The sequence below is a fragment of the Teleopsis dalmanni genome, chromosome 2, assembly GCF_002237135.1.
Source record: "Teleopsis dalmanni isolate 2A chromosome 2, ASM223713v2, whole genome shotgun sequence".
NCBI lineage: Eukaryota > Metazoa > Arthropoda > Insecta > Diptera > Diopsidae > Teleopsis > Teleopsis dalmanni.
The window spans coordinates 207,332,201-207,356,601 of record NC_051847.1 but is presented as its reverse complement, the minus strand read 5'-3'; the positions used below and the strand labels follow the sequence as shown (position 1 = coordinate 207,356,601).

Below are 24,401 nucleotides of genomic sequence, written 5' to 3'. Positions count from 1 at the left end.
AGGAGGTGAGGTATATATACCATATATTACACCAGCGCTTTCTAAAAATAGGCATGTATCACTACCTTCAGGTTGTAAAAGTTTACTAAATCGACAGGGAATGGAACAATTTGCAACTAAATAAGCCATTATTGTTACTGAAAATATTCAAGTACACGGAAACAAATGCAATAATATTTAATAAACTAAATTGAATATAATAGTGTTGAAAATTTCTTAAGATATTAACTATTTTAACATTTTTCTGAATTTCATTTTAGGATGTCTTATTTCGACGAATATAGTTTCCAGAAGTTGTCACACTTCAGAAGATATAGTACTCATTAAACACTTTCAATTTCTTTGTTCACAACTTCAGGCAGGGAGACTTTACAGTCTTAGAGACCATTTCTTTACTAAACTGTTAAAATCTATAGAGGTGGGCTTATCGAATTTTCTTGGGTTCATCTCTTAAATCATATACTACAACAAACATAATGCATGGAAATACAGAAAAAGCACCGTTCGAATGTCCTCGACCTAACTGGAAAGCCAAATAGTTTTACCAGTAAATCACAGACGTGTATCAATGTCAACTCATATTTTTTAAGCAACTTTGGGAGCAACACAATTAAAAATAGATGACTTTTAGTAGAGGTGCTGAGTTGTTTCAGCAAGAACCCTGTGTTCTAACCTAAAAACTTAAAAATTGGCATTAGTATGTATTCAACTATTTTGAGTAAACAGTTTAGGAGGCAATGGAAGTTGGCTTTCAGTGGGCAACTGATTTATCAGTCTATTCTAACCTAACAGCCTGAAACTTGTATATGTATCAAATTGGTGTCTAAATTATGAAAACTATTTAAACAGTCCGGTTGGTTTTGAGTTTATATTCCTTTAGATAAATTTTTTTGCATGCATTGGATTTCGGTGCATATTACAACAGACATCTCTTTTTTTTTGTATGATATTTGTGACTTTTTAAATCAATGAACCATCTATGAAGTTTATAGAATGTTCCTAAGCAACAGCCTATATACTACATAAAGTATAATAAACAAATATATCTAATATATAATATATCTCAATTTTGTTATTTTTATTTTTGAAAATACTTTAATTTTTTTAAAAAATTTTCTAAATTCTTCAAATTTATTTTTTTTTAAATTCATATAATTTATGATTTCCTACTTGCGCGCTTTGAATACGTTTGCTTGAACCGAAGCTTTAGTCCCTATATTTCTTACAACGTTAATCATATTTAAAGGTAATATATTTTCGTGGCAGCGAAATTCGCATTAAGTGCTATGCGGTCGCATAAGTAAGGAATCCTGCAGTTTTGGGCATAATGTTCAATTACCATAAAAATTTAATATAAAAATACCAATTTTTACACTTTAAAGCCACATAAAATTCAGCATTGAATATTTATGTTAGCAAAATGGAATGAAAAATATGTTTTTAGTGGCCTGTAAAAATTTTTCCATTAATTTTTTAACGGCCAACCGAAGGCTGCAAAGATTAAACAATACATCTATCACGCGTTTTCTAAAACAAAAAATCACACCGTAACGAAAAAAAATTGTAAGAGAAAACGTGCATTTAATATTTGAAGTATTTGGAATTTGTTAAATTTAATATTTAAAAAATCAACAAAAAATCATCCAAAAATTAGAAAAAAATATTGGAAAAAAATTGTCAAAAAATGAAATCAGAAAAAAGCTCAAAGCAACAAAATCCCCTAGGAAAAAAGTTCCTCTCAGTGAAATGAAAAAGTGGCATAACAAATTCAGCTGACAAACTAACAGTTGCCTTAAAAATCAATTAACCTTGATTGTTGTACGTGTTTATCGGTCTATGCTGCGCTATTCGAAGGTACAGTACGTGGGCCGACATAGGCTGTCACTCTAGCACCTGCTGTGGAGTGTACGAGTACCACCAATGAATGTTGTTTTTTTTTTTCAAGTTTTTGGCTTTAAGGCATTTTTCTAAATATTTTGTATATATATGCAGCTACACATATATACACATACACACATATAGATATACATATATATATATATATATAATATAAATACAAAAATATGTAATAGATGTATGTATTTTTCTGATTTTGGTAAATTTTGGGCTTTTGTGTTGATGTTGATGGGATTATTGAAAAAACGACAGGTTTCAATATTGAACGTGACGGATGGCTTAGGTGGGTTGTTCGTGGGCTTACTTTTTCATTTTATTTCCAATTTCTGGTCTAGTTTCGGTGCGTACTTCTAATGAAGCAACAATTTTGTTTTCGACGCTTGGTGAATTAATGTACACGTAAAGGCATTTTGTTGCAGATTATGTGGCTTGAACTGCTGTTCCATTTCATTTCATTTTATTTACTTTTTACTCAAAACATATTTTTAAAGTTCTCATTAAATGTTCAGGAAAGTTACCTTAATTAGCTCCTCAAGTATTTTTTCAAATGAAGATAAGCGACTTTAGGTAGAGTTCTTAACTCTCTAATTAATTAAAACTTTTTAGTAAAATTTAGTTTTTTTAGCAGAAGTGGAAAATGAGCTGTAAAATGCATATTTGGAACTGTTAAGGTAAATATTTAATTTTATTAAAATTTCTGAAGTTTTGAAGTAATTTGTTATCAAGTTTATTTAACTCTGAAAATAAATCTCAACACTAATGATATTAAATGAAGTGGTGAAGGAAGGAGCTTAGGTTTCTAAAACAAGTTTTAAGGTTAAAATGAGCTCTTTATTTCAATAACATTAAAAGGAAAATAGTTTTATATAGAGAACTTGATAGGAAGTGGATCATGGCTTCGATTTCAACAAGCTCTACAAATATTTTAATCGAAAAAGTACTAAAGAATGTTCTGTAAACTTATTAGTTTCAATATGTATGGGATAGGTATGTAAGGTAATTAAATTAATAAAATTAATTGTTAATGCAGTTATTATTTTCAATTATATGCTTTACCTTTTTCGCAAAATTTTTAATTTAAGGGTAATTTTTTGTATCAAATCATTTTAGCACAATAAATCTTTTAGGTCATAATGCACTATACCTTTTCTCAATCGAATCATTTAGATCTGCTTGAATGTAATCGAGTAATTGTGAAGATTCAAATATATACAATATTTTTTAAGGCTTAATATTGCATTATTTTGATAATATATAGCAAATTTATATTTAGAAATTCTTAGTGTTCCAGGGTAAATAGTTTCAGCCTAAAAACAAGCATTCTATTTTTGTAGATAAAATCTCTTCAGTTATGAGATATAAGTTAGCAGTTGCAGCAATCTTATAGAGCAGATCATAGAATTTACATACTTTAAAGCATAAATTTACCTTAAAAAAGATGGAGAACAAGAGAAGAATCAGAGGAGGTGTGCATAGGAAATAAAACTGAAAAAAATGATAATAAGAATATACAAGGTTGATATTAAGGCAATTCGACTTACGCAATATAAATCGTAAAGATATTTCTACAAGAAAACAACGTTGCACCGTTGTGGAAGCCTAAACCCTATGCAACATACCTAAATTCATAAAAAATAATCTTCTATTCTTTACGAAATTGCGTTCGAGATGAAAATTCTATGTAGCAAAATAGAAATTCTATGCTGGACATATAAGAAATACGCTTTTTTGTAGTAAACCATCGATAGTGTCGATAGTGCCAGAGATAGTTCTCCACCTCTATTACTAAAATACGATCATAGTCTAAAGGATGGTAAAAATGGTCGACACCATGAATAAGGCACAAGTTATTTTATTTATAAAAAACTTAACTATTATTATAAAAATAATTTGAAATTTTTGCTTAAAAGGAAAAGTGTTTTTGTCTATTAATCTGAACAAAGACGAACCCATAGAGTAATAAATATACATATTAAATTGATAAATAGCTGAAGTGAAAGGAATGATCGTATTGTTCATTTGGTTTGAAGTTCAAATCAAATTTATAATTAAAATCATAAAAGACCACATTTTTGTATGGGTTTTGTATTGATTATGTATGAAAAATGTACCTCTCTATTATTGCTGCACAATTGCCAAGTTAATTTTAACAAAATAAATGAACAAAAACTTTAATTAACGTATTGATATAATTTTCGGATATTGCATCCTGCAAATCGAGCAAGATATCTACACTTACAATAATACAATTTCATTATCGCATTTTTGTATGTATAGTAGGAGAGTTTTCTATATAAAAGAACAGTTGTTACTGCATATTTACTAAGTTAAAAAAGTGTACCTACTTAAAAAAAAATTAACAAGTTTTAAATATTATTTTAAATATCAAATTTTATTGTCATAAATTTCTGATTCATTATTATTGTCCTTATAATAGTCCTTGAACAATTCAAACGTCACATTCCTACCAATTTCTCTTATTACATATACGTCTAATTATTTATAAAATTTTTGAATATTCACACATTACTTCCAAGTAACAAGAATCTTAATTAAAGAATTTCTCACCAGATGTAGCTTAATATGATTGAGTGAATCTTAAAACTTTCTTTCATCTACAAACCTATACCTCTTTACATACGCACTCATTCACACATATTCAACCCCAATCATTCCTTCAATACTTCCAACACATCTCAGCGGTTTTTATTTTGTCAAGCTTTAGTACACTTAGTAGGATTTCTTAGCTCTGTTCATGATTTTCCCATACGATTGCCAATATTTTAGCAATTTTATTTGTATTCTGTTTTCGATTTGATTTTATTTTATTTTATGTGTGAAGTTCTTTTTGTTTTCATTGCTTATACAAAACATTTCCTTTACCTTATTTGCTCCCTCCATCCAAACTTCCGCCTTCTTTGTGGCAGCAGCTTGTACATTGTATTTATTTTTTCTTAGCGATTTCCGTGGAAATAACTCAAAAGGAAATCGAATTCGAATCACTTTCGGATATTTTGGTTAGGAAGTCGGAAATTTTTTCAACATTATTGTTTTGAACGTCGTGTCAGGATGTCTTTTGTGCCCCAACTCACTAAAATCCTGCGACATATTGGTTTTCATATACTCACACACACACATACACGCACATGTTATGATGTGCGAATGTGTGCTTGTGTAAAAGTGAAATTTATTGTTTTCAATTGAGTGCACACATACACATGTATGTGTGCTCATGTATAATAAATGTGTGCGTCTGTTTATAGATATTTCATTCAAACTACATAAAGCACACATAAGGAAAAGGTAGAAGAAATAATAAACAGAATATTGAAAGGAAGTTAATGTAAGGAAAATTGATAAGGCTAAAGGATATCGATGTCTGTTTATAATGTGCAACATATTAAACCTCAGAACCTGAGCTATAAATAACAAGGACATGCTTGATATATTTCCTGATGGCAAGGTACAAAAAATGCTTTTGCAAAATAAACTTTAAGCAAATCTTTTTTTTTTACAGTGTGGGCTTTGTGTTGAAGAACTAATGCTATTTCTGCTAGTTAATATATTACTAATTATTTTAGTTAGTACATTAGAGTTCAGGTAATGAAGTCAATATAAAATTTGGTAATGAAATTAATTACTCTTTTTATCGAGAAACGTTTAGAAAGAACATTTTTATTTGTTTACTTTACAAAATTATTTGTTTAAAGTATTTTGGTTTTATAAATGATTTAAAATTAATATATGAAAATTCTTTTCTACTAAAAAACCAACCATAAACTATTGACATTGCATCTTGAGTACTAACTAAATTTAAGTACTGAAATTTACTGAGAGTTGATTTTTACCTCGAAAAATGGATTGCAAAAGTTCATAAATGAAACTACAAACCCACATAACCAAAAACAAATTAACTTATGGCCAACAGAACAGCAAAAGTTTATAAAAAATTTACGGCACTCGAAGTAAAACTGCTCAATTACAGTTCTCATTTATGTAAAGTGGTCGAAAAAACGTATATGTTTGTGGCAGCAATGCAGCAATGCAGCGCTACTGCAAGTGAAGTGTTGCATATTTACATATGGAAAAAGTAGGATTTCTAAACTGGAGGAAGGACTGAAAAAAATTGCTTCTATTCGTCCAAATTTTTCAATTAAAAATGTGCTAAAAGCTTTTGACTGGCACAAGGATAGGATTTAAAAAAATGAACTTGTATGTTTTTACACATATGTATATATAGCTCTATATAAATATATATATTTATATGGACAATTTGTAAAAAGAAATTATTTTGTTTTTTGTTACTTGGTATTTAGATATAATTGTTATTGCAAACGTTTATATATATTTCGCCCTTCCTCTGTTTTCATTTAGTGTGTGACTTATTCACAATAGAGGAACTAAAAACCACTTTCAATTAAGTACAATTAAGATTACGGTCATGTGTTTTTATACCGCTTCTTTGAGATTTACGCCATTCAAATTAATTTTACTTTTTATTACAGCGATTTGTACAAATTTTTTTTTTTCTAAAATGAATTGAACTTACCTATAAAGTGGCTTGCCAGCACTTTCGCGAAACCATAAAACCATGTAAACTCTGTCATCCTTGGCTTCAGGTTCGATGTCGCATGGTAAAGTGGCCGTACGGCCAAGTACAGCCTCAACAGAAACAGTGGACACTGGAAAAAGAGGAAATAAATTAGTTTGGAAATAAAGAATAATTGTGAATAATTGTTATAAATGTTAATTTAAATTATTAAAATTATTTAAGTCAACTAATTTTTTATAAACTCTCTGTGTGTGATATATGAATTGCATAAACTTTAAGTAATTTAAAGAATTTTAAATAATATTAAATGATTTAATGGAACACCGAAAAAATCAACATTGGAACAAAACTTATTTGTCAAATGCTTAGGTATGACCTTAATTCTCTTCAGGGAAGAGATATTATCAAAGTGGTAATATATACCAATTTCTCACATAGTTTACAAGTAGTTTGGAGAAAGTAAAGTGTGCTTAATGTCCGATATGGTAATTTTGGTTTCGGAAGCAGAATAAAATCAACCATGCCATACCTGTTGCGTACAATACTTGATCAAATATATACTTGGAGCTCCAAACCAGACATATGTCTAGTAATTTTCGACAAATGCACTCGCATAAATGCCCTATAATGTTTTCAGCTTTAATCTTTTTGTATGGAATTTAAAAAATAAACTCTATAATTCTATAAGTTATTTATTAATACAATAGAAATTAATATTCAGTATTATGTTTATAATAATTTATTTTATAAATTACATAAACTAAAGTAGAGAGAATGAACGCCGCCCACCATTTGCTACCAGACTTTCTCAACTGTGAATTTAAAAACAGAGTTGTTAACCGAATTTTCAAATTTTTTGAGTTACAAATCGCTATACATCTTCAGCAATAGTACACTCTAGTGCCGATTACTGAATCCAACAAATTAAAGTCAACACTGGATTAGAACAACCAATTATGAAATTGTGCTTTTATCGACGTATAAATTTAAGAAATCACATCGGACGCGTCTTTTGTAACAGCACATTCTAGTGCTAAATATCTAATCCGATAAGTTCAATAAGAAATTTGATTGTTGGAACTAATAAGTACAAAATAATATGTAAAGTACATGCGTTTGAATACTTAAACGTAAGTATTCACAGGAAGAGGAAATTAATTCATAACTTAATAATTAACTCAATGAGGAATCTGATCTCGTTACTACACCCACGGGCTTTATGGTTTCATGCTTTGGAGCCATTTTCGATTGACATAGCCTCCTTTATATGCTTCACACCTACACAAATTCAAAACTTCCTTTAACTAATGAAAGGGGAACCATCTGCTTTATAACAAAATTCGATTCACTTCCGTTACCTTAGTCGTGAGAGCATATTCAGAGTCCCATTTTCTCTTCATTAACTGAGATCCTACTGCTACAGCTACTTTACTTTCTCTCATGCTGACTTTCTAACCGGAATGAATAAAGTTTCTAAATACTGAATATCTAAACTAACTATTCATTCCTTTGTTTGAATGGTTGAAGTGATTTATGCGCTCAAGCAGCAGAATTAATTTAAATATATATTTTTTCTATACAGTTGGATTTAGTGGACTTACGTCTCACAGTATGGTTGATAATTCCTTTCATCAAGTTCAAGTATCAAGTACGTTTAAGGTAATGTATAATATAAATGATGAGCTGAGAATATGAATACCACAAGCAGCTTTAGAGTCTAGAAAAAAAAATATATATATGTAGCATTTGGCTACAAAGCTAAAGATGAGTTTTAAGCAATTAATCAAGTCTTTAGGTCTGATATGATAACTTCTAATTTAAGCTTACAACAAATTTTATATATCAAAACACACTTAGACCTTGTACTAGGTTAGAAACGATTTAAGGAAAAGCATTATTTATTTACCCTTTAGAGTTATTTTCCCTTTTTTTCACGACCGTTATATGCCTCCATTGGCTCCGTTAAGACTTATTTATTTTTCTCTTAAATGTATTTTTTTTTTTGATTAATTTTTTTTTTTGATTTTTATTTTGCTTACCTTTATCAAATTAATCTGGTATCAAAGACTTCTCTTTTTTTAACATTTATCTTTTTATTTGCTTTTCTTATTTTCTGTCTTTAGTGTTTCTGGTACGTAAATACATAACCACACTTGCATAATCACAGTCAAGTACGTGAGCGGGAATGTTAATAGGGAATTGACGATTTTTGTTGGCGTCTTTGCATTTAAATTGCCAATTGACGTCGTCGGAAGTAGTACATAGAGTGTAAAATAAACAGAACTGAGAAATACGGGCACAGCTACCGCCACAGCTACCGCCACAGACACAGACTTCAAACCAAATAAACAAGTAAACAAAATACGAGTACTCGTAACTATAGTAGGTACGTACCGAGTATAAATAAACCAACAACGAATTCATGACTAAACGAATGAGTACGAATAACCAAAAGCAGGACCCATTCGAGTAGTACGAAGGTTACCAGTGTGGGTTAACAGTTGCTTAACAGTGTTGTATTGCAATGGCAGTTCATTTGCTAACACTGATTGGTGTTGCTGTGTGGGAGTTGGCTTTATTTTTATGGATTTGTGCAAAAATTCAAGATTGCTGCAGTTGCGATTTGCAAATTGCTGGTAGCAGACGTAAATTGCATTCACAGTTATACGTTTATTGCTGTTGGGAGTATTATTAGAGCAGACATTTTGTGGCTGCAACTTATGCTTAAGTGCAAAATACGCTGAACTAATGGAATGTCAAGATGTTAATGCAAAATTGCGGGAGATTTGAATTTATTAAATGTTCACACAGTGTATCGTTCTGCGAAATGAGTTTTATTCTTTGTTTGTTTTTCTTTTTTCAATTTTTCCTATTCATGCTGTTTCCTTATCAGTTTTCCCAGGTAACTCTGTTTTTCTACCAATGTTTTTTTGTGGGTGTATTTATTGTGGCAAACTAATATTTAACTACTATTTTAGTGTGAAGTGGTTGAAAGCGGGGAAAAAAATTACTGACTGCAATTTAAATTTTATTTATTTATTTTTATTATTGCAATAAAATTGCTTGTTGAATTACTGAGCAGGAAAATTAATAAAACACTTAACGTCACACTTTTTTGATCAAATTTTTACAAATAAAGAAATACTAAAGTTATGAATGCATGACTTATGAAAATGTTATAATAATAAAGAGTTGTAGAAATGCAACTATAAACATCTTCAGAAAAGTATGAATAGATGTTGATAATGTACCAAAAACACAAAAAGTATTAAAGCATTAATGATAAGAAACGGAACTCGGATTCATATACAGTGTATAATTGATAGTAGAGCAAAGTACCTGAACCATAATATATTTCTTATGCCTTCTCTATTCCGATAGCATACCAAAATGTTCTACTTTGTGAAGCTACTAATACATGACAGATATCATGTTTTATCATCTGTACCTTGATGCTGGCGCAGAATATTTATGTTCATAGAATGTAATCAGAAGTTTTATTTTCTATCAAATAGAACTAACACTCTGCTACCTGAGGTGACTTTTACAATTAGGAGAATCGTGTAGCTGGTAAGAATGAAGGTAAACCTGTTTGGAAAACCTTTTATAGCAAATTTTACGTTAAATGGTAGCGAGGTAGCCCAAGTCACCATTGGAGCGATAGCATAGATCAGGAAATTCAAATGTATCTTAAATGAATCCAATTGGTTGACATCAGCTCGAAATGTGGATTGATGAAGTAACTGATTGAAGTGGTTTTAGTCTGGTCACAGATTATAGTGTCGATGATAATTTCTCACAAGAAATTTAACATCAAAGCCATTTATACAAAATAATACACTCACGTATAATACAATTATACTTCCTTATTACAGTAATATATGCTTACAAATGTTGGAATGTCTATGTAGAAATGTCTAATTTTATTGCCATAATTTGGACATCTTCACTGAACATTTCATTTCTATATAGTGAACCTTTGAAATAGCTCAGAAACCCAAAAATGGAAAAAAAATTGGAAACATTCTACCTTAAAGTTGTTGTTGATTTATTTTTACTCTTAAAACTATTAGTATCAAACATCATTCTCTGAACTAAGTCTACTACATCTTTGTTTCGTCAAATTTTTCCCGCACATATAATAACTTGAGTAAGAGTACTTAATACTTGTCTGTTTGCATTCCTTTTCTCTATTCAAGAGAATCAGATATCTTATCCGATTTAAAGTTTTATAAACTCATTTTTAAATAAAATACTAAGGACTCCTTGCCTTTAAGACAAGGTTGTTTATTTTGTTCCAAAAAGCTATAAAAATCGAACGTATATCTATGTTACAAAAGGCCACGTGCTGCTTGTCTTACCATTGAAAATTTATTACCCTTTACACTCGACTGAAATATTATCGTCTGCCAGTTTATAAACTTACACGTTGCCTATAAGAAAAATTAACATAATTTGTGATGTGTACAGGCGTAAAAATTGAGTGATTTGCTTTAAGGACAGTCAAGGGAATCAACAAAATGTTTAGAAGATTTTATCTCCAAAATACACAAACTCAAAATCAATGCAAATAATGTGCTCTTGAGATGCAAAACATTTGTACAAATGTCGGTTGAATGCGTAATGCCACATAAATTTCATGTTTTCAGAAACCAAAAAAAAAAAGAAGATATACACCCAGAAGAAAAAAAATTCTTACAAGGATAACAGAACATTTTATGGTCGAATACATGATATAAACTAAATTTAAGCTGTTGTGGTTGAATGAAAATGGTTCAGTGGAAAAAAATTAAGACACAGCCTGCACGCAAGATTAATGAAGAAAACTCACAAACTCACACAGCGCCTAAAATCATGCTTCAAAATATTTAACTTTGCGTGTCTGCACAAACGGTTTATGCGTATGTGAAAGGAAACAGGATATAAACGTTTTTATTAAGTTTTAAGTGAAGTGTATTAGGGCTTAAAGTTTTTGTGTTGCAATTAAGTTGAAAATTTTTATAAAGCACATCATTCTCTGAACTGAGTGGAATGAAAATACGAAACAGCACGTTCGAGTGCAGTAAATAGAAAAATACACAAAAATACAGAGAAATATACAGAAAAACACAAAAACACAAAATTACGTGATGTAGAAATAAAAAATATTTCAAAATTGTGAAAATAAAAAAGAAAACAATCAGAATGATGCAATGCAATGCATTGCAACTTATGCAATTTGCATATTAAGTCAAAGTCTTCACGAAAGCACAGATACTTATAGCTTTTATGTGTATGTGGAGGTAGGAACTGCATTGCATGTACACGTGTATATACAAAACCAAATAAAAAATAATAATAAAAAAAATTATTAGAAAAAAAGAAAATAGTGCTAAATAAAAATTACAGAGGAAAAATGTATATTCACGAAAAAAATTAGAAAACACAAGCGACCTCGACAGGAATACCAAAACCGGGTCACGTGTGCAGCAAACGTGCAATGCTTTGTTGCAGCCTGCAATTCGTACTATGAAAATTACTATTGGAGCCATTGCAAGTGCTGGAATTGCAGCAATTGTAAAACTTTTTTTCATTCGCCTGCATTAGAAATGCGAAAAAATGTAAATGCCAAGAGAATGCAAAGAGTGGAAATAATAATAATAAAATATAAGCAGTACACACCACAGTTCCCAAACATTCATGCATTTATCATGACTTAGGCTTACTTTAAGTCTTAAACAGTCTCAGAAAATTTACAAAAGTAAAACTTCTTAAAAAATTATTTGAAACATTAGTGTTAGATAGGAAAAGGATTTGTATTGTTCGTAATCAACAATTAATTCTAACCATGGAACTAATAGAAAGTCTATAACTAATAAGAACTCTTAATAATATTTGATAGAATCAGCGAAATATTCATTATGTTAGAGAAGTTCTTTGACGTTAGCACTTTGCCACAACCATACACTTATAATTAGTATAAACAAGTACATAAGGTCGAGAACATATTCAGATGACTACAGTCGTGAAAGCTATAAACGAATTTTACTTATTGAAAGAAACCACTCCGAATCATTTTACACCAAACAAGGTTTCACAAAATTCAATAGATAGCTTTAATCTAATGTCGGAAACGATTAACAAAAAAATATATATTTTTCATACATACATACCTAGAAAATATTTTTACTCGACGCCTCATGTAGGTTCAATCATATCACATGCTGGTTTTCATATCTTCTTTAGCATATCAGCTAAAATTCCTCTAACAAAATGATCAAGCCAACTTAACTAGTATGTGATTAGAACATATTTTTCTGAGTGTGAAGATGCAACCAAGAATCACTCTTGTCAATAGACGTTACTTTACTTAGTAGGGAATTGAAAACTAAAGTCCTCCCTTCTTGAACAAAACTCACGGTTTACAAGTTACTAGTTGTAACTTGTAAGATGTACCCAGTTTGAGTAAGAAAATTTAAAGAATGTACTCCAAACTTTGATAGCAATATTCGTGGAAATTATACTATAATAATATATCGGTGCAAACTGCGTTGCTTTTTCAATAGTTCTATGTGAACCATTACTGCAATTCTGCAGCAACCTTACTCGTCGTATATATCACTTCCGACTTCATTATATTCATTAAACTCAAAAAGGCAGTAAATGGATAATGTTTTCCGTTAAGAGATAAGATAAAGCTGAAAGTGAAAGTATAAAGCGAGCTCAAGCTGTGCAAATAATGCAAAAAAAAATCAAGAAAGCGACAAAATCAAGAACTTACAAAGGACTTTCGGATCACTAGGCGTTGCAGAGTCATGCTAATTATTTAAAAGAAATTATGTTAATTAATTAATTAGGTCTAAGAAAATTTATTCAAAAATGTAGTAGGTAATGACAACGACGTAGATATAAAAAATTCAGTAGTCTTTGTACTGGATTTGAAAAATAGAACAAATTAATTATAGATGCAATATTTAAGTGCTTTTCAGCTCAAAACCCATCATTAGATTAACAAGTACCGGTAAAATATTCAATGTAACTGGCAAAGATCGATACTAGGCTTATTTTAAGAAATGGTATAGTTTAAGCTGAGAAGAAAAAGGTGTTGCTAACGATAAACGGCTGAGAAACTTCGCAAGAACAACATCAAGAACTCTATCGCTAAAACGGATGATAAGATCAAACTCGAGAAAATAAATCCAAAAGTTTCCAGTTTATGCGTCTATCAGAAAATGTGCTATAAATAGTTACTGAAATGTCAAATTATGTGCAAAAAATATATATAAATATTTATACATTTATTAAATTTATTTTTAGCCAAAATACTTATTAAAAAATAAAACCATAGATAAAGTGGAACACTAACCTTTTTTATTTACATTGACAACAAAAGTGAACAATTTTGTTGTTGGAGTGTTATGACTTTGTTATTTTGGCCAATGTTATAGTATTTTTTGTTTTTATAACATTTTTACGTGCCAAACATTTGTATGACAACAACGTCAACAAGACGCTAAAATAAGCTACAGCAACATCCAATACCATCAACAGCAACAGCTAGAACCAACAACACCAAAAATGGACTTGAACTCATAGCTGGAGTCGCATTGCAGCACTGCCAGAAATACTTGTACTCGTGCTTCTACCACAAACAACCTCACAGATACATATACTTTTCGGAAGACATTATCATAAGCAAACATACCAAAGTAAACAATTTGTAAGAAATAAATGAAAGAAATTTTGGCATAACAAATGAAGTATTGCGCCATCAATAAACAAAGGATGGACGGACGTAAATTTTTGGTACAAAATTCATGGAATATTTTTGTTGACCTTCAATTTATGTAGAATTTTCGAACCTTCTCTCTAACACTTATGCTCCGTACTCACCCTTGCTAAGGTTTGATATGTAATAGATTTAATGTGTCATTTTAAGTCTTATAGGTCGATGTGAATATATCAAGAAAATGACAGCTGACTTCACTTCATGCAGAAATTGTACTTGATATGACACATATTTAAACGTATGGAAAACTACTCATATTATTAGAGTAAACTTATGAATTATTTTGTTTCTGAAATGCAGGCATTTTTGTTTATAGTTTCTTGGTATTCCATTTCAAAGATTTCAATTTTTCACTTAAATGTGTATGGAGTATGATGAACGTATTAATTTTTGATATTTGTGTCAGAACTAAATTGATTACTTTCGACATAAGTGACATAATGGATATCAAAATTTTTCAGTTCTTATTGAACAACGATACACAGTTGGAATTTGTGTACTCAGAACAACCAGATTATGGTTGACTTAACCAGATTTTAGCAAGAACTCAGGCCAAAATATTGTTACCATATACCATATATAAATACCATATATTGGTTTTTATTTCGTCTCACCACATGAGCTTAAATTTCACTAACTTAATAGCTCAGTTTAATTTAATTGGTATATGGTTAGAGCATATATTTCTGAGTGTGATCGAATTTACTTTTGTACGCCCGAAGCTAATATTCTGTGATTACTTTAATCTCAGAATGGAGTACCTAGATAAAGACTGTTTAGATTCTAAAAGAAAGCGATGATTACATGAAAATTGTGTTTCGTTTTATATTCTCTCTTTACATCATAATATATAAATCATGTTTATTTAATCAAAGTAATAAACTATTATTTTGTAATACATAATTTTTACATTAATAGCACAAACGTCAAGTAGCAGCAATCCGCCATGAGCCATCTGGCGTAGTTTTCCATTGAAAGTTTACGACCTTAAGGCCTGATATCTCCCAAACTTCGCTATTTTGACTTAAAGCATATATATATATATTATGAAAACTGTCGCTTAAAATACTTCTCGCGAATTAGACCTACATTGCAATCGGCGTGCCGAGAAAATAGGAGTAGTTTTGCATATACTGCCACTAAAGTTCTTTCATCGTTTTATATCTTTTAGCCGTAGTCTCTTTTTAAGTGTATGTATATATATCACTTCCGACTAAAAATAATGGAGTATCACCAATCATAAAAAAGATGCTTCTTCTATTTACAGTGTGAAGAACTATAGGTAAAAGTAGACAAATAAATCCTTATTCTGTACCGTAATGTCACGAATAGTTGAAAAATTGATCATAATTATAAAAACCATTGATTTTCTTCGATAATTGGCTTACAGAAAACTTTCGTATTGATTTTCTATCATTACTGTATTAACACCAAGAGCTTTATATATAAGGTTTTTAGTTAACTTTCAAATTCCTATACGTTCATATATCTGAAAGCGTTTTGACAAAATATACAAAAATCACACCCAAATCAGTAGTTATTGTAGTATTTTTATTAATACTTAAAATTGATCTCAATTAAAATTGATAAATTTTGGCAGACAGACTTAATCATTTAAGCGCGCTACATTCAGATTTTATCTATATGTTTTTAGATAAACAATGAAAAACCTCAATTCAATTTGTTCTCAAAAGCGCGACAGAAATGACATCATTGATTTGTTTTGGTTCAATTAATAGGAACGGATATATATCAATGCTTTTAAAAAGCATTTAGTGTCAATTACTTTTAATAGCAATTAATTTAGTGTAAAATATTGGCACAGAATTTTTTTATAAAATGAAATATGAGTTGGAGTCATAAGCCATTACAGTCACTATTAGAATTGTCAACAGTGAATATTAAGAAAGAATTATAGGAAGTGCATGGCAACGTCTGAGAAGATAACAATTATCACCATTGCCAATAGCTTCTATTATTTGTGTAGAATCAATAGAGTTACTAGACTGCGTAGACATAAAGATGCTCTGTGTCGTTGAAAACAATTTTGGTCAGGCAGTAGCTAAATAATCTATTCATTAGCAAGCCTTTGTATTAGTGTCACTAAATTAATTCGTTTCGTTAACTTTTTGATAAACGCTCCTGTCGTAGCTCCTGGCCTATCTATTTTTGTACACTGCTTTAAAATCGTCTCAACTGATTCTCTATTCATATTATTGTGAATAATTTCATTTAATATCAAATATATTTTAACATATTTTTTATTTAAAGAATTAATATTATTCATTTATTACGTTAGTATGTTTCCTTTGAAGACAACGCTATTATTTTCAAAGATATAATGCAAAAGAGTTTTTAACTGTCATTAATACATACTTGTAATATATACTATTGAATTCCTAATAGTATTTTAAAATTCTAATTTCATGAAGATGTTCTTATACCACTTCAAGTGACATGTTCATTTCAAACTAAAATCAAATCTTTTGGGCACTCAAATATTTGTCAGAGACGCCTAAAAGCATGCAATACCTGAATTGTCATAGCAAAAATTAAGTGTTCGATTATCATTACAAACAAATGACAAATGAAGCACTGCAAAATGCGAAGGTGTAATATTGACTACCAATTAGCAGACTCAATATTATTGACGAATATTCGTGCAAAAGTGTAGAATTTAGCAAATGTAACTGAAAAGCCTTACGGACATAGCGTGCTCTGCAAATTGCTCGACAACGAAATGAAGTTAGCAGTTATAATGACTGCCGCTGCCAGTATAGCACTAATAGCAGCTGCGTGACTATGTGATCCATAACGTACAAATCTTTTACAATTGCAAAAGGTGACACATAGACATATAGATTTTCATATAGCAATATGAATTTGCAACTGTGCAGAGGGATTGTGTGTCACTGGTGTTAATTTAGCAGTCGACATGATTGCGACCGTGCACTGCAGATGTTGAACTTTTTGAACTTTTCCATATGACATTTACCAAAACGTTCTGAAAGTGTAAAATAATAGAAATGCCAGACATACTAGCAATAGAACAAAAAATATGCAGCACATCTCTAATGCAGTAACTACGAAAAATAATTGCTAACCTCAGTGTGCACACCTGATGGCGACTAAATTCAAAAGTTCAAATGGCAAGCACAAAATATGCTCGTCCTCCGTTGAGGTGCTAAGTTCATATGTATGCACGCCCAATATTAGTGCCCAGCAAATACCTAGAGAGGAAGTGCTGCAGGTGAATGCCGCAAACCTTAACGAAACCTAAGCAACGTAAGTGTTACAAACGTGTTTCACTCGTTCAGTTCTTTTTGGCGAATATTTACTCCTCGTATTCCTTAAATTTTCTACGAATTTTAAAGTTCCTACTTTTGAGCACAGTTTTCCTATGTCCTATGTTTTTCCTATGTTAAATATTTTTTTGTTTGATTTTTTAGAAGTTATTATGGTTTTCTTTTCATCCATTCTCTCCCTGTTTTAACACTTATAACAATTACATTCACAAACACCTATTTAAGTTTATTTTTTTTGTCGAGTATTTTGTTGTTGCTTGCACCATTCTTGGTAGCCTTCGTTACAGAATCCTTCCTATTTGCTCTACAGTATTTGTATGTGCCTTTTCCAGGCTTATGCTGGTCCTTTGCAGCACATATCTGTGAATGTGATTATTTGCGGTGCAGTTCAAATAGCTTACCGAGATATTATCTCTTTTGTGGTGCTCAACTTTTGTTCTTATTTTTAATGTTTCTCTTCGTTTTTCATTCCTTACTCAACTTTTCCTTTTGTTGGCAAGTGTCAAAGTATGAAATTGCAATTGTCTTTATTTGCTATTGACCTGCAAGCTAAAACAAAATGTCATCAAAATTGGTATTTAAAGGAAGGACTTGGTAACGATTTCTTCTGATACTTTTTTCTTCCTATTCTGTAAGCAGGATAATGAGACTTAAAGACAAAAGAAGTCATTTTCCGAACATTTTGTTTTCGTTTTCGGTTTAAGTGCATCAGCAGGAAACATTTTAATTAATTCAAAAGACTTAAAATTTTAATTTTTGCTTGAAAATTAATATGTGTGCTGTTGTGGATTGAGTTGAGATGAAAGGTAAAATTTTATTATGGAACCTTCAGCGTAACAAAAAATATTTTATATAAAAACTATTTCTTATCTGAGGTGTTAATGTTAAAACCAGATATATTATGACCAAGTTTTGTACAAGCTGGACCTTTTTTTGAAATATTATTAAATAGATTGAATACAGCTGTAAAAATCTATACTAGTTTCAATTACGAATGATAACTATTTAAAAATTAACTTCTTGCTTATTGCGAAGAAAGCTAAATTTTCGACCTAAAGCAAATAAATCAAAACTTATGCTAACTAAGTATATCTAAACTTGTTTTAACTTAGAATAGAAATATTGTTTTCGATCATCTGCAAAATGGAAGCGCAGAAAGAAAATATATATGTAGTAGTGCACTAGCTTTTTCACTACCTTATTTAAGATATAATAACAATATAATGCAGATTTGATAAACTGAAGATAATTGATCATCATTGCTTTGGCTTTTCATATATAACTTGTGAGCCCTTATGCTCTATCGTCACATTTGCCTTATTTAAAAGCAGCAAACCTCTGTGTGCAAAAGAGATCGAGTTGTAATTTACCAGATAATGGCGAAAAGTTGTACCCCTGCTTTACTGTCGCACTATTTTTAGCCATACGTTTTTTATTTTTAGCAGCATTTGAGCCGACTTGACTTCTGGTTATATCTGCTAGTACCAAGTCATTGTGACGACTCATGGCTGCTGACAGATCGCATCATTTTCTGTATTATTTGTAGCATTAATTATGTATAAAAAATTAAGTAATGTAATCAGTGGGAACATCTTTGTTAATTAAAAACTTTTACTACTACTGCTTGGTTTTAGTAAAGGCAAAGCTTTTTCTACTGCCAAAGTGGCATATAGTCTCCTCTTTGTTAGACTCTAAATTTCAAAGAAAAAATCAGTAGTTTATATGAAAGTGATATCAAACTCTTTTATAAGAAATATTTAGTTTTCTGCTATTCTCTCCTGAAGTATGCTTTGGCTGCGAGCCTTATGATATGTGCAATAACTAATTAAAATTCATTTTAAATATCTTAAATTATTAATATAAATAATACTGCAAAACGAAAGAGAAAAATTATTAACTGCATATAATACTGCATTGGGTCCTTTTTGTAAACGTCACTGCCAAGTTTGGTCATGTTTGATATAATATTTGCATTCATTTATAATATAAATTTATTTTCATAATTCATAGATATATTCACATATCATAATTCATATTCATATTGATAAATAAATATTTTAGTCAGCTATCTTCAAGTAAACATTCACATCAGCTCGTGGGATGTCATAAGCAAACCAAGTCGTATACAGTGCATACTCACCAACCGGAAATGGTAACATTAGAAATTTTTTAGTGACATGATTTATATCCAGTTTTTCTACAAGTAAATCGTGCTAAAATGTATAAATTAATTTTTTTTCAATACTTCTTGTAAATACTATTTATTTAGCACCTACATTATATGGGCAGGTGTGATTCATATTAGTATATTCTTCAAACAAACTGTAAATAAATTTGGTAACAGGATGTTTACGTGATTTTTGAAATTTGCACCCATCCAATGTTATATTATATAGAAAAGGCTTGTAACCATTTTCTTTCTTCATTAAAGTATATCGCATCTAAATGGACAAATGAATAAATGGACATAATTCTCAATAAATCGAAATATTAATATAAAACCTACCTTAACACTTGTTATTGGTATTTTGAAGAGTTTTACTTTTAATGACATGTACTTATATGAGCGATTAACCGATTTTAAGTAGCAATATTCGAAATCGCAAAATTCTTTATCAAGAGTTTTACACACAAGATTTGTGAACTCAAGTTTCGGTAGAGCCTTTAGATAAGTTATTTGAATGAAATATGTATGTATACATATGTTAAGTATATTTAAGAACAGTTAACGCTTTATTATACCTGTACTGTGATTATAAACAAGATACATATTAACACAAATTTAAATACAAATTGTGATGATGTCATTGTTTGCTAAATTTAAATTTTAGTTTGATTTTTTTGTAACAATCGTAGAGATTGACTATATTCTATTACTAAAGACCACTTTAAACTGAAATTTACATTCAAAGAGCACAGAGGAACATAATTTATTGCCGCAATTTTTATAATTGGTTTTGAAAAAAAATAATAATTAATGGCTGAGTAATTATCATGTTTTGTCATACTTATGGATTTTTAAAATATAATTGTCTGATATATAGTTTTAAATATAACACTCAAAAAACAATTTTGGTTTCAATATATTGCAGTTTTAATAAAGCAAGATAAACATATTTAAAAATTTGATGAATTTAATTGTAGTATCAGAAAAAAGAACAAAAATTTTTTGAGATAAACATTTTATTTTTGTAGTATTATTTATTGTAATTAAAATTTTTAACCTAATAGTTTTAAACAAGCAATTCACACAATTTCAGTACAATGTTCAGATTGCAACTATAGTTCTTGGTCGTGTGATTTTTTTTTTAAATACGAGCTCAAGATATTCTTACTAGACCATTTGATGTCATCTTCTGCCTAATGCTTAAAGTAATAGGCTAAGTCATATTTTTCTCACAACGATGGGATCGATTTCCACAATGGTAATCTCTCTGGCAAGTACGCACGATGCTAATAAGAGAATTGGTTGATATTTGTATCATCTTCTTCTACGTTCTGTTAAGTCAATGCGACATATATAATTGAAATCCATATACTTAATGATTCGAAGTTCTTCTTTTAAATATTTACAAACATTAATATAGGTCCATAAACTTCTTAAGTAACTTCTTATTATTGTAATATTTTATAATTCTATAAATTATTCTATATATTATCTAGTGTCATAGTTATTCTTCTTCATAAACTTATTTATCCGTCTGTGATGTTTTATTTTGACGAAATGAATGATATTTTTTTTTTGTTGTGAACACAAAGCAACATTAATAATAATATTGTTTTCATTACTTAAGGCACATTTGTTTTGTAGTTCAAGGATTCTGATATCCTTTTTTGTTTGACTGCTAACAACTAGGTTAACATAAATATTGAACTCCTTTAAATCAAATACTCGAGTGTGTTTGTTTAGAGCAAGCTGCTTTACTGGTATAATTTCAACCTCTAGGGTGTAATGGGTATATTTGACGTCTAGACATTAAAGTATGAAAATAATTTTAAAACAATTCCTTTCGCATTTTATTAGTAAATTTATTATTACAATATTTAAAATATCAAGAATTTTTTTTATCTATTTTTACAAACTTTAGATATTTTTGAAATACACACTATTGAAATATTGAAAGTATTAAATATCTTTTACGTAATTTATTTACAATGGGTTAATAGTTGTTTACTAAAGGGCTATGTATATTTCATTGTACAAAAGCGTTTACGCATATATATAAAAAATATATATATATATATATATATATATATTTAAATTTAGTTTCAGAACGTAGGAAAAAACTGGAAACGTTGTAATTATCAGTTCACGAAAACAAAATATCTATGAAATTCAAAGGTTTAGAAAGTTAAGACTAGAGTTTTCAGTTCTTGTAGAGTAAACATGGTGGCGTCAACGAACTCTTCAAATTTTTTGTCCCAATGAACTGCATCCAATTTTTCTATATTTTCTCTACAAAAATTATTAATTTTGTTTAGTATTCTGAATATGCTTACTCACAAGATATTTACTCCTAAAGTCCTGCATCAGTGCTTTTTTAAATACTTTCTATCTAACTTCCAGTTATTCACGCTACTGACATTCTAAGATAGTATGGCAGAGCAAATGTCATAGTTCTTTTGAATAAGACAAGCCAACACTCACCATTTCTTTTAAGTATTATTTCAATAATGATTGAATCATTCACATTTCACAAATTATTTTTTATTTATGCTATACAATTTTTATATGTAGTGAAGCTATGGTAATATTACTTTACAGGTGGCTTTAAAAAATGTTATGTTATGTTATATTATGTTATGTTATGACTTCTCCATCAAAAATAACACTTTTCACTCTTTTCCATACAAATAAATTTCTTCAGTTTGAGTTTAATTTTTTTTTTTATTTCCATTTAATTTTTTTTTTAAACAATATATATATATAGTATTATAAAAACAATTGTTTGTGTTTTGAATTTTTCTCGAAACTAAAAAATATTTTCAAGTCGATGAACTTATTATTTCTAAAATAAATAACCCGCATACGAGTATATTTCTGCACTTTAAGCACTTTTTATAAAATTTATTTGCCATCGTTTATCAATGTTTGCCTGGAAGTAGTTGAAAAATGGGCAAATATCTTTAAATACAAAAAGTTTCCAGAACAAAAATCACTTTCGGGTAACGCCATTCGCATACATTTTACAGGTTTTCACCTTTCATCTTATGATTTCACTATTTTTTCAGTTTATTTTTATTAACGTTATTCCATCTATAAAAATGCCCCGAAGCTTTCGATTTCCACTTTTCCTCGCTACTTTCCTGATTGCAATATATTTTACATTTTCAATTTTTTATTTAAGTCTGTTGCTTCCTATTTTTATTACAACATTTAAATCCTGGCAAAACAGAAAATAAGGATTACAAAAAAACAAAAAAAAAAGGAAAATATTACAAATAAAAAAACTCACAAATAAAATTTTGATAGCAAAAATGTGAAAGCGAAACATTATCCAAATGAAAAATAATCAAAAAAAAATTGAAGGTAAAACGAGATGAAATCCAATTGAAAAAATAAAAATAAAATAAGAAAATAAACATTACACACAGAATGGAAAACAACAACAAAACGTTCGGTTGACGTTATTTTCGAAGTTATTTTTCGATTTCCATAAATTTTTCAATGATTTCGATTGGTTCCACAACCAAAAGCCACCAACAACTTTTCATGTTTAGTGTGAAAAACGACTACATTTCCTTCAATTTATGTTGATTTATGCATGATTTTTTTTTGTGTAGCTGTACAGCTTTGAAAAGTTGGTAGTTTAATATATTGTGTAATTACACAATCCGAAACTCTATTTATAGTGTTAATAGTAATAGAAGTGCGTGTCTTTAATTCTTATGAAGAGCATATAGGCAATTAGAGGTCAGACTGATTAGCTCGAATGTGAAAGAAAAATTTCTTTATAGTCCCTGTGAACTAGTCTCAACTAGTCTACTAGATTGGCAAAGACTTTGAAAGCTATTTTTAGCTTAAACTTAAAAGCAGTTCTACTAAGTTCTTAAAAATCTAATGTGGAGTACAATAAATGGCAAGGCTAATCAACCTAAAAGTAGTCTTACTGAGTTCCAAGTACCCCAAAGGTGAGTACGGTAAACGGGAAAGTTAAATAACACTGATCGACAACGGAAACTGTAGCCTTTTCTTTATGAGTAGAAATATACAAAAATTTACACCAAACTAACAAAACATCACCTAAACACCCGCTGTGTCCGGGTCTAGAACCTTTTATCTAAAGCCCGAGATTTTAAATCTCGCATACGTAATTATAATCAACCATTAGCTAGCTGATTTTGAGGATAAAGCCAGTCTTACTGACTTCCTTTTTATGTTTTTTTAACAGTTCTTGAAATATAGAGAGAAATAGTTTTAATATTGCTTCTAGTACAATTAACAAATAAGAGGTACTAATAAGCAATTTGATTGGAATATTTAAGGTAAAAATAAACCTTTTTTAGTACTCGTTGTCTATTAGGTCTGTCCTTTTTAGCCGTTTAGGTAGTACAAACGCCTGAAGAAGACTGGATGCTATAACGATGATATATATTTTCAAACGCTGTTTGTGAGCAATGGCACGACTTTCAGCCACATCATCAACTGTTGATATGCCAAAGTCCCGACGCTGTTGACTTCTGAAAAGCCTAATAGCAAACCATCTACATATATTATAATAAATATAATATAAGAATGAATAAATGTTTAGGTAAAGTGAATCAACGCTGAACGAATTAAGGTGTGAAGAGTAGTACCTTAATTCTCAGAAGAAAATATATAAAAATTTGCAAGAAACTAAAGCAAGGTAAGCTTAAATATCTAAAAATAAATCAGTTA

At 29.7% G+C, this 24,401-nt stretch overlaps 2 protein-coding genes across 2 annotated transcripts in view; both read right to left on the bottom strand.

Annotated features, from left to right (window-relative positions):
* Nucleotides 1-19,027, bottom strand: part of LOC119676637 (synaptogenesis protein syg-2-like) — an 80,525-nt gene extending 61,498 nt beyond the window's left edge. Inside the window, exons 1-2 of the mRNA XM_038087887.1 lie at nucleotides 18,892-19,027; nucleotides 6,446-6,578 (exon numbers count right to left, since the gene is read on the bottom strand). Of these exons, the coding sequence (XP_037943815.1) occupies nucleotides 6,446-6,578; nucleotides 18,892-19,027 (269 nt within the window). The remainder of the gene's footprint in view (nucleotides 1-6,445; nucleotides 6,579-18,891) is intronic.
* Nucleotides 19,028-19,578: 551 nt separating this feature from the next.
* LOC119676635 lies at nucleotides 19,579-20,329 on the bottom strand. The gene is made up of 4 exons (XM_038087884.1): nucleotides 20,264-20,329; nucleotides 20,028-20,183; nucleotides 19,798-19,962; nucleotides 19,579-19,734 (listed from the first exon to the last, which is right to left on the bottom strand). Exons 1-4 carry the CDS (start codon nucleotides 20,327-20,329, stop codon nucleotides 19,579-19,581), a joined length of 543 nt encoding a protein of 180 aa, XP_037943812.1.
* Nucleotides 20,330-24,401: the final 4,072 nt, after the last annotated feature.

Coding starts and splice junctions, on each gene's coding strand:
- LOC119676635 (XM_038087884.1), bottom strand. CDS start 20,329: ATGACATCATCACAATTTGTATTTAAATTTGTGTTAATATGTATCTTG. Junction 19,963..20,027: donor TACCAATAACAAGTGTTAAG/GTAGGTTTTATA, acceptor TTGTCCATTTAG/ATGCGATATACTTTAATGAA. Junction 19,735..19,797: donor ATCACACCTGCCCATATAAT/GTAGGTGCTAAA, acceptor TATACATTTTAG/CACGATTTACTTGTAGAAAA.